The sequence below is a fragment of the Arvicola amphibius genome, chromosome 7 (genome assembly GCF_903992535.2).
Source record: "Arvicola amphibius chromosome 7, mArvAmp1.2, whole genome shotgun sequence".
NCBI classification, from domain to species: domain Eukaryota; kingdom Metazoa; phylum Chordata; class Mammalia; order Rodentia; family Cricetidae; genus Arvicola; species Arvicola amphibius.
The window spans coordinates 36,066,493-36,077,567 of NC_052053.1; the positions used below are offsets into that span (position 1 = coordinate 36,066,493).

General features: G+C 37.5%; 1 protein-coding gene across 9 annotated transcripts in view; it reads left to right on the forward strand.

The window, feature by feature from the left end:
* Gtdc1 (glycosyltransferase like domain containing 1) overlaps positions 1-10,027 on the forward strand; it is a 357,538-nt gene extending 347,511 nt beyond the window's left edge. For all 9 annotated transcript variants that reach the window (XM_038337371.1, XM_038337369.1, XM_038337372.1 and 6 more), the window contains 3 exons: positions 3,317-3,387; positions 4,088-4,179; positions 8,900-10,027. In XM_038337371.1, coding sequence (XP_038193299.1) covers positions 3,317-3,387; positions 4,088-4,179; positions 8,900-8,983 — 247 coding nt within the window. In that variant the 3' untranslated portion in view covers positions 8,984-10,027. The remainder of the gene's footprint in view (positions 1-3,316; positions 3,388-4,087; positions 4,180-8,899) is intronic.
* The last annotated feature ends 1,048 nt before the right edge of the window (positions 10,028-11,075 follow it).

The following is an 11,075-nucleotide window of genomic DNA, read 5'->3' on the forward strand; positions in this document are numbered from 1 at the left end:
TTACCAGATGTGTTAAGAAGTCTGGTCAGTCAAACTACTAAAGATAGCTTCTAAATGGGCTTTATTAAAATATGTACAACGACTTTTCATAAAGAGACGATGCTCATTAAGTTTCCTTAGAATGATACTTATTGGATACACAGGAGTTATCCAGGAATATGCAGATAAACTGAGTACAGGAAATAGAAATACAGTGTGGCTATTTTCTTTCTTCGCCATTGAAGCAAAGACAGACTTTGAACAGGACCAGGTACGGGGCCCCTCTCTAGGCCTGGGCAGATGGACCTCTACCACTCGGCTTCATGCTGGCTCATTTACTTGGTGTTTTGCAATCCTTAATGTGCACAGCTGGCAGCTGAATGCAGGTTTGATACTAACAGTTTAGACATCTTTAGATGGAGCAGATGGAAAATTTTACACAAATAAAGTAGGAGAAAGTGTGCAATTAGGTTTTTATCTGCAGTTACATGACGCATCCTCTGTTTTAGTTTAGAAGATCACCTTAGTGGGTGGTCATGATCTCCCCTATATCCAGACCCTACCTTCTTGACACCACATTTGATGTTGGCTAAATTCCCAAGTCCCAAACTTTTGTTTTTGTTGAGTGTGAATGAAATAGGGAATGCAGCAATCAGCAAAGAAAAAGGCATACCATCAGAGAGACTGTAACAGTCCAGTACATTATGGATGCATTCCTTGCTAGTTAAGTCACTATGGTAAAATCCTTGGCAGGATTTTTTTCAATAGTTTATTCATGATGTTCATTATTATGAGTTGTAAAGAGTATGAGAATTTCATTTTTAAAATGTCTTATGGAATGTATCACTTTCTTAGATCTTGTAGACATGCTGTGGAAACCATAACATAAAATATGAGTTACTTACAATAACTAATTTTAATCCCATCTGCTAAGTATGACAACATTAGCATTTCCACTTAATTAAAGCACCCTTAAAGCAGCGATGTTTTAATCACTCCGTTTTATTTACTCTCCTCCGGTGTCACTTATAATTGTAACTTTTTATTTTTTAATAATGAGGGATTTTTTTCTCCTTGCATCAGACAAAAAAAGTGCTGTCGATAATTAGCAGTCTTCTGTTATTAGTCGGCTCAGGTGTCACAACTGTGTCTCATCCTCATTACGGTAAAGAATTCCACCTATCAGATTCATTATTGCTAGATAATGCGACTGAGAGCCTTTGCAGGCCCTCCAGAAAAGTAATTCAGCCAAGCAAAATTATCAGCTAATTATATTTAGAATCAAAAGCCCAACAACTATTTGCAGATAAATTGTATGAATTGAAGTGAATAGATCTGAATATTAAGATTCATAGATTTAGCTGATGATTTGTTAATTGGAATAAAAAGGTCATTTACTAGTCATTTTAACAATAGATCAATTGGAACCCTATTTATTATTTAACTGGTAGTGCATAAGGATCGAAATAATGAATAATTGTATTATCATGAGTGATTTTCAGAATAGTAAAATATGAAGAACTTAGGAGGATGCTGTGTGATTTGTTTTTAAATATTATAGACTTGTTTGTGTATTTTAAAATGTAATCCCAAGCTAAATATTAACACTAGTATTTTAACAAGTCCAAAACTAGCTGAAAGAGATTTTTCTGGTTTAATGAATTAGAACTTTGACTATGGATGAGATGATAATTTGAAAAAAAAAAAAACCCTAAAATCTAGGTGGTGGGTTTTTTAAAAAAAAATTTCTGTTACATCAAATAATGCTGCTCCCATCTTATTGTATAGCATGTTAATTGGTAGAGACATTTTGAACATGGGGTATTATATACTCATACAACGACTTAAAACGTAAGTCAGCCTGTAATGATTTTCTTTTAGTGTACAGAATAATTCAAATTCATTATTAAAAAGCAGATAATGTGCACTTTCTGAAATGCCTGTGATTTCTCCTTAACTTATGTAATTATATGAGAATGTTCATATGTATTTGCTTTTCCGTTGGCACAGCATTTTAAAACTGAGTGACTTGAGACACCATGCATATTTTCTTTTGGTTTGTGAAGTACATTACAGGCTGATATGCTCAAAAGTTTTCTTAATGATTTGTACTGCGGCACAGCATAGTTTATAGCTGTGCTCTAAGACATGCACATGTAGAAAAGGGTTAGAGTGCTCGTCTTCTCAAAGTGATCGTTGGTCACTAAAAAAACCTTTGCATTTCTAGTGTGCTTTATAAAAACTTAGCATTTTTCCAGAATTGGAGCTCCAAGTCAATACTTTCCCTTTATACTAATTTCAGTTTAACATAATAAAAATAGGGAAAACATCCCCCACTTCAAAACAGTTTAAATTGCATGTACTCTGTCACTGTAAATAAACAAGGTAAACATTGACATGACTTCAGATCATTCTTGTACCGAAAAAAATCTGCAGTTCAAAATAAATTCTGCCTTTGGTCAACATTTTGGATGCAATTCAAAGTTTCTCATAAAATAAACATATTTTAAAGAGTGTTTTGAATTTCACTGCATAATTTCTAGCCAACAGAAATGACAGTGGTATCTTCAAGGTTTAAGATATGTCAGATCAATAGCCATTGTGCAAACCCAGCAAGACTGCAAGGGGCTATACCTTCCTTCTGCTTAGCCCCCCACCACTGCCCCAGGGAGAAAACCTCCTGTAGATGCTTCCTGGGGAAACTCACTGCAAAACTTTGTGTTTGTTTAATAATGAAAGTATTCTTTCCTGATAAAATAGAAAGTAAGCTGGATTTTTCGTGAGAAAAGCAAAATGTTCATTAAAATAATCTGAACAAGAGTTTTTCCACAAAGGGAGAGTTTTACATCTGCATAATAACAAATTGTTTCAAAGCCTGAGCTTGAAATGAAAATGCCCCATCACAACAGATTGTACATTTTTTTTCCTGTGCTTTTAAAAGTGCCTCGATCATTTCTACGGCTTCCCTGCTAAAGTATTTGCTATTTTATTTAAACATTTTTTGAAAAATGAACATTCTGAGGCTTTGCAGCATTATTAAGAAAAGCTGTCCATACTTTCCCATGTTGTTGAATGTGTTTATCTGCTGATTATAAAATGTGTTAAACAGTATTTTAGAAACAACAAAAATGCAGCGCTGCGCTTTGATTAATTCAGTGAACAAAGCATATGCTGCCGGTTCTGTCCCATGGAAGTCGGGCATGATCAATAAAATCTTGCAAAGAGCAACTCTGGCGTTTAGGAGTATACTGCCGACCATGGTTTTTGTCCCACGTAGCTCCCTTCTGACTGATGCTGTGCCTGCTGTACTCTTGTCCTCTCTCTGACGTCTCTGCAGGTTGGAAGCTGTGTACTGTGGCTGCTACCCACTTTGTCCCAAAGACTTGGTTTATCCTGAAATATTTCCAGGTAGCTACTTTCATGTGCTTTTTCTTTGTTGTGATTTAATACAGGATCCATGCTAAACTAAAAGTTTGAAAATAAACTTGAGTAGGAGCAATTGTTTATTTGGCAAGTCAACATGTTAGTGCTAAGGAAAAATTTATGTGTTTTAATACATTAGAGTAAGCTTATATTTACCATCTGTTCTTTTAAGATAACAAAAAAGCAAGTTTTCAAATAGCATTCTTCATTGTTAGCATACACATCTCATAATGACGGATTTTTATAAGCAGGTCAGTACTGCTGCAATTGCTAACAGATTTTTTTTTAATGATACACACAGAGAAAATTCAAGGATTGAAAGTCATACCAAATTCTTTAAACAATTGACTAGGTAATAATATGCAACTGTTGTGCAGAGTGCATCCAGCTAGAGTACTGGGTCTCTGAAAAATTCTCATCACTAAATATATCACATATGCATTGTGCTACATTAGAATAATGTATTTTAATCACCCAGAGGAGATGTCTAAACAGCACAACTACACAGTCTTATTTAGCATTAAACATCCTTGTGAGCTGAGGTAACCTTATAAAATCATGCTTAAATAATGTAAAACATGAGGCGGCACAGAGCAATATGCATTTTTAATTAGTAAAGTGACTAATATCGAGTGTGTGCTTTGAGGTTTTTGTTTCATTAAAAATGTATCTGTTTTTCCTGCAGCTGAGTATCTGTATTCCACACCTGAACAGCTTTCAAAGAGGCTCCAGAGTTTCTGCAAGAGACCAGATATTGTAAGAAAACATCTTTATAAGGTAGCTATTGAGAAGAAATTTACGTGATAGAAATGCCACATTTAAATACAAAGAATTTTTTTTTAAAAAGCATCTAATTAACATACTAATGTTTAAAGGAAACATGCTAGGGAGGGTATTGGTTGTTACACTAACAAGGATTAATTAAACTGGATGCCAGTTGTATTAACCTAGGTCTTAGGAAATACGTGCACTTCATGCACAGTACATGGTTTCTTTTTAATTTATTGTTTTCTAAGATGACTGTCCTGTACATTTAGCCCCAAGAGGCTTATAAAAATGAACCTGGATTAATGTAACTCATTAGTTGAAAAGGAAGTAAAGGGAAGATTCCACAATTATACTAATAAGGATAAGCCTTTCTTCCCATCATAATGAAATCCTAAGTGCTCAGAAATTTAAGGGAGTGACATTAGTGAAGTTTGCTGCTGATTGAACTACACACATAAAGACAGCTTTCAAAAGTTTTATCCCCCACCCCACAGTCTGTTCAAAATGGGCATACAAAATTCTTAGTACGTTTAGAGCCAGATCCATGGGTCTCAGCTCAAAATGTCAAGGCAAATGGTTTATATAAGTAGCACCACCCGACTCACCTCCTCTTCCCTTACCTGAATCAAGCCTCTTAAATTATAGAAATAGCACAAAAGGCCCCTACTGAAAATGTAGGTAGCTAAAGTGGGATCTGCTCTCTGGGCTCCAGAGGTGGCTCTAGGCCATAAGTTATTCACCTCCTTATGCCCTCTGACTGTAGTGTCTTCATTTTGTTAAGGTTAGCATAGTTTACAATCTAGCACTTGTGTAGTACAGATTCTTTTCATTTTCTATGTTAATATATAGCCTTCAGCATAAAATACACTCCTCTGCCTTTTTTTATTCAAAGCCTAAAATATATATTTACATGTTGTTACTTGAAAACATGACTTTATTTCTCCAGGAAACAGTTAAACCTCAACAAAAAAAGGAAGAGAACCAAAAATGCAATTTAACACCCAATTTCAAGCTCATTATCTTTCATTGTCTATTAACTTGGCAATGGTTCAGAAGGTAGCTCATAATGGTTTAAAATGCTGACTGAACAGTTCCAGGCTTCAGTGTCACTCCCGGAGCCGAGAACTGTTGTCTCATGCATGTGAAGCCTCGCAAAGAGTGGACCTCCAAGGCTCACTCCAGCGTTCACTCAGTCCAAAGCCCAGTAGTGCTCTCGTTCACATCCAGCATGCATCAGTCAGTCCCCCATGTGATAGGCAAGCAGAGCATGCAGAGTACAAAGTTCAGGAAATAGAAGTTTTGGTACGAGTGGATTCTTGCTATATTTGTGATGTGAACCTGTTTCTTTTATTTCACAGGTAAAATATCAACTCTTTGTTATATTTGGGAATTTGAATGAAGTGTTTACAAATCTGTTGTACCATCAAAATTTTTTTTGTTTTAATGTTGGTTCAGGTCAGGTTCTGTTAGCCCTATTACACTACATCTGAGTCTTCAACTCTTTCACAAAGCCTGCAACAGTTGTCCGTAGTTAGAAAGAACAGATTTCTAGCTGACCTTTCTCAGTAGAATTACTACCTTTCTGAGATATAATGTTTATTTGACAAATAAATGGAAAAATTCTAAAAGAATGTTAGCTTGTTGTATAATGTTAATATACAGAATTCTTCACATACTTAAAAATGACTCATAACTGCTACATTTTATCTTTCTCAGATAACTTTTTACATGATAAGTTTTTACATGATAAACCTTGCAACTCAATGTTTTATAAATTAGTAATCTATAAGAATTTACATGTATATTTTAAGTACTTTTGCAATGAATTTTTTGTTTTAAATCTATAATATGACTTAATATATGTCCTCATTGGTAAATGTTAGTGATGTTGTATCTAAAAATTATTCTCAAAATTTAAAGAAATTTATCTAAAATTACAAGAAACCAAGAGCATTAAGACAAATGGCCCATCATAAGGCACTGGATTAAAAACCCTAGGAATGGACTCAAGTCTGGTTTGTTATACTAAAACAGGTCAAACTAGTAAGGATGTGTCCAAAAGATACGAAAAGCATAAGCTACAGTCATGTCTCCAGTTCTGTCTTGTTCCTGTCCCAGTCTCAAGTGGCGTCTGCTCTCCTGAGCAGATAATGGAGACGTGCTTCCCTCCAGGACAGCTCTGCTTACTTGTGCAATGGGAAAGAACCCTTCATGTGTTTGGAAAAGGAGTGCAGAGGTTTTTTTTTAATGCTTTTTTTTCTTCTTCCTTTTTTCTTTTAGTATTTTTACTTCTTCTGTTGGACAGTTGTGTTTGCTTTTATAAAGCATATACTCCTAAGTCTGAGAGGACAGAATGTCATTGGATTCCTTCATTGTTCCTTTTACATTTTACACCTTTTCTTGTTGTTGCTAAAGGTTCATGTTTAACATCATTCCAACATTGTACCATATAGAGTTTATCCTAAGATAGAATTTTTAATGTGGACTCAGACCTAGAAACTGAATGACTGGGATAAGGCTTTTAAACTTTCTTCTTATAGGAAACATTGCACATTTAGTATGACTAAGAGATTGGGGGCTGTAACTTGCAGCAGGATTTGAACTGATTCTGCAGATGCAGAACTGATTCTTTCTGTTGTTGTCGTTGCTTAAAATGACTTTCTGCATTAGAAGTCTATGACTGCTTCACCTGAATGATTTCAGGCCTGTGAGATTTAAATATTCATCCCCCCTCCCCCATGTGTGTGTGTGTGTGCGCGCGCGCGCGTGTGCAGGTGTCTCACGCTCACACACATACACACTTAAAGATCATTGGATAAACCTAATACATGTAAAAAGTAAATGCTCCTTAACAATCTTAAAATCTAAACCTTTTTTATCACTTTAAAAAATCTAAAATCTACTTCTTAAAAAATGTACATGTATGAATTACATGCAGGTTTTGACTATAGCTGTGTTCTAACATTACCCTGTACCTTACTCCAGACACACAACTACACCGACCGTGTGCTTCTGCGGGAAAAGACTTTGGTGTCTTCCCAGTAAGAGCTCTACTGGGCCATCAGCCCACTGCACACGGGGTTCCAGTTCCAGTTGCGTTGACTTTTTACACTGACAGTAGCACTTTCCTAAAGGACAGCCTGGACGGAAGTCGCGCTTCTGGCCTTGATTTTAGTCCATGACTCGCGGAAACACTCTACCAGTTGTGTGAGACTAGCACATGTGCTTCGTCATAACTTTTTACCTTTTCTTTTTAAATGCTTTGGAAAAAAAGAGATGGTCCCTTATTATCAGTATTGAAAATAGAGCAAGAATATAACCAGTGTGCAGGGTAGACACCACCCATGCTCACAGCAGAGACCTCGTTTCTATCCTGTTCTTCATTTGCTTTGACTTACAAACTGGGCAATGGCGTATGAGTGTGTGTAGTATGTGTGTTGTGTGTCTGTGTGAATACAAGTGTCTGTGTGTATCTGTGTGTCTGTGTATGTGTGTATCTGTGTATATGTGTGTCAGTCTGTGTGTATCTCTGTGCGTGTATATCTTTGTGTGCGCTTGCACTTGGGAAAAGGAGGACAGTGTCCTTGTGCTTTGGGGGAGTCACCTGTAGTTTCCCAAGGTTTTCAGAAATAACTGTTGAATTTTACTCTGTCCTTTTAAAGTTTTTCAACAGTTGAAACCTACAAAATCTATTATTTGGAGGAAAGAATTTTCAGATTTTTGTCTAAAACTAATTCCAAATAATGATTGTGCTTACAAAGCAGACTCGATGCCCAGAAAAACCATTTGCAGTGCTCTTAATTATGTCAAGCTACATTCATGCAAACCACAACCAAGCTTTTGCTAAGTCCCTTTAAGAGACTGTCACTCTGGAGTCCCCTTTAAATTAGAGCATGGAGTCTAGATATGGATAAGGTGGATCTCACCAGCATTAAAATCTACTTTAAAATCTTACTTTTTCCTGAGAAAATGAAAAGATTTATAGTGATATCTCAAGAGCTTATAAAATCTCTAAGCAACACCTGCAAAATATTACGCAGTTCTCAGTCTTTCCTTCTTCTGTCTCCCATATACCTTCCTCTCCTCCCCTCCCGTCTTCTCCTCTCCTCCTTTTTTCTTCTTTTACCATGATTTTATATGGTTTATCTCTGCTTTTGCCCATTTAACTTAGTTGAGATTTTGTCATTCTCCATAGGTAAATTCCTGGCCTGTGGGTTACTCATCTGCAGATCTAGAAGGTTTTTTTTTCCCAACCATAATAGCATTTTTCCCCGAGGAAGTGCTATAATGAAATAATGAATAAAATCCATTTGGCAATGTAAAGCACCTTATAAATTCCATGTACTAGTGAGGGCATTTATCTTGTGCCCTTGCTCCTTGAGGGTAAAACTCACATGGCAAAGCTGTGTATTGAGAGTTTCGTATACCTTCTGTGTGTGAAAGTTCAAAGACAGGTGGTCACCTTCTAAGAGCTGTCATCCATGGCATAAACCGAGGGATGTGTGCAGCAGTTTCCCCGTGTGCAAACTGCTCCTTCTCCCAGCTGAATTCAGTGCTGTCTTAAACCAGCCAGAAGCCAGGCTTTTCTGGAGTGATCTATGGAGCTTGGTGGCTTGGGAGTTGTAGCTGGAGAGATGAGGCAAGTTTGCAGTGTGAGTTTTCAGCCGTCTCTCATTTCAGGGCCTGTGCTTCTTGACTGCTTTCTAATCTCTCCTCCCCCTTGTTGCAGGGTGAAGTGGCTCCATTTTCTTGGGCAGCCCTACATGGCAAATTCAGGTCTCTGCTCACAACAGAACCCAGGGAAGATTTGTGACAGATGGGGCTAAGTCACAAACTTGCAGCCTAAGGCAGAATCTGAAGAACTTTCCAGAGTGTGCCCATATTTACCTGATCAGAGAGAAAAGAAAATCTGCAGAGGAAGCCGAGCCTGGCTGCTTGTCATAGCTGACACAGAGCCATCTGCCACAAACCTGTGGCGGCTTCAGATCTCCAATCCCTGCCACCACCCCAACTCAAATTAAATACAGATTCCTAGAGACGTTATGATGGTTACACATGTCCTCGGCATCACATGTAGGAGACTGTTCAAAAAAAAATATGTGGCCTGTTGTATAACCGCACTCATGTATCCCATATGTGGTGCCACATTGAATTTCCGGTTGAATCCGTTTTTATCCTTTGTACTGGATGACATGGTGCCTGAATTCTTTCTTGCTGCCGACACGATGGCAGCCAAACTGCAGCTTCAAACACTCACACTTGGCTGAGTTTCTACCTGGGTTGCCAGGTTATCATTGGAGCCTTCTTGTGTCCTCAGAGGGCCACAGGGCCTAGAAAGAGGATCAGAATGCTCCTGAGCTAATTGGGCAGCCATCTCAAAGCTGCTGTAGGCAAAGGGCTGCTTTAGCACTTTTCTTTTAGCAAATTAATGACTCTCTGGCACAGGAATCTTTAAGTGAAGGTATTAATAAGGGGTCTGGCAGGTATTCCCATGATTCACAGAGTTTCATTTGCATTTAATTAATCTTAAAGAAACTTGCAAGATAAACAGCTGTAATGCGGACAGACATGGTGGATACAGTGAGTGAAGGCCTCTCATCCAGAAAATGAACACGAGATACTTGTTCTACATTTTTTTCTTATGGGTAAAAATAGAGAAATCAAAATGCTTCTGACAAAGCCATAATTTGGTACAAATATTCTTCAAAAATATTTGCATCCAACTACAAATATACTCTTTCTGTGATAAGTCACTTATGATTCTTGTAGTCAAGCTGCTCTGTTTGTTGGTGTAAAGATGTTTTAAATGGCTGGATTGTAAAATAAATTTTTAATAAACTACCCGCTGTAATTTTAATTAGCATATTCATTTGCATTTAAGTGTGTGCACCTATCTGTTTCTTACCGAATGTTGCCTTGTGTCAGAGAAGACAGAATACAATTGTCTCTTATAAGGATGAACAAGGATCTGAGTTGCAAATGTTTGTTACATATTATGACATTTCCAAGACTTTCTTTGCATTCTGGAAAGCAGGAGGTAAACATTTGTAGTCATTAAGGTAAAGTCTGTTGATAAACCATCTTCTGTTTACTAACAGGTAAATTGTAACTTCCTTGGCTATTGAAATAGAAAACTTCTATGTAACGCAGAGTGAAGGAAAAGCCAGAGAGGTGACTAGACTAGGGCCAACCCTGGGTCTTTGTTCTCTAGAGGAGCTGGGTGGTCTAGCAAGCATCCAAGATGGAGCAGATGGTTGCACTGAAGTCCTACAGAGTCCTTGTGATAGGTATCAAAATAGAAATCAGAAAATCAGTCAGGTTGAGGGAGCCATGCACAGTCCTCAGGGTAAAGGCAGTCATATAGACCAGTGAACTAGGAACGAAATTCCTGAGAGCTGGGGATTTCAAAGCAGGAAATGGAATCAGCAGGGAAAAAAATGAGCTGTCTGTGGGTAGACTCATGCCTATCTACTATGAGAACCACAGCAGGTGAGGCCACTATGCCACTGGCTTCTTGTCCTTGCCTACAAGGAAGCCACTAGACAAAGATACCCCACCCCATTCATAAAATAAAGGGCCCAGAAGCTCTCAGAAGTCCCACCTTGTCTCAATCTTTGGAATAGGGAATCTAGCAGGGATGGCTCATTTGAGAGCAAAACAGAAGATATCATTGTAAATAAGAAGCTCATAGATACATCTTTTGGGCAAGGTTTTACTTTATACCCTCTAATGAAATGATGTAGTCAGAAAGATACTTTTCACAGGTGGCCAAGAAGGAATACTTGGTTTCTCTGGTTTTCTGTGGTTCTTTTTCGCTGGTTAATAGGAAGAAATTGAATCTCTTCAGAGAGTATGTCCCAAATGTTTAAATATCTTCCTCCTTTTTTTTTTTTCAAATAAGGTCT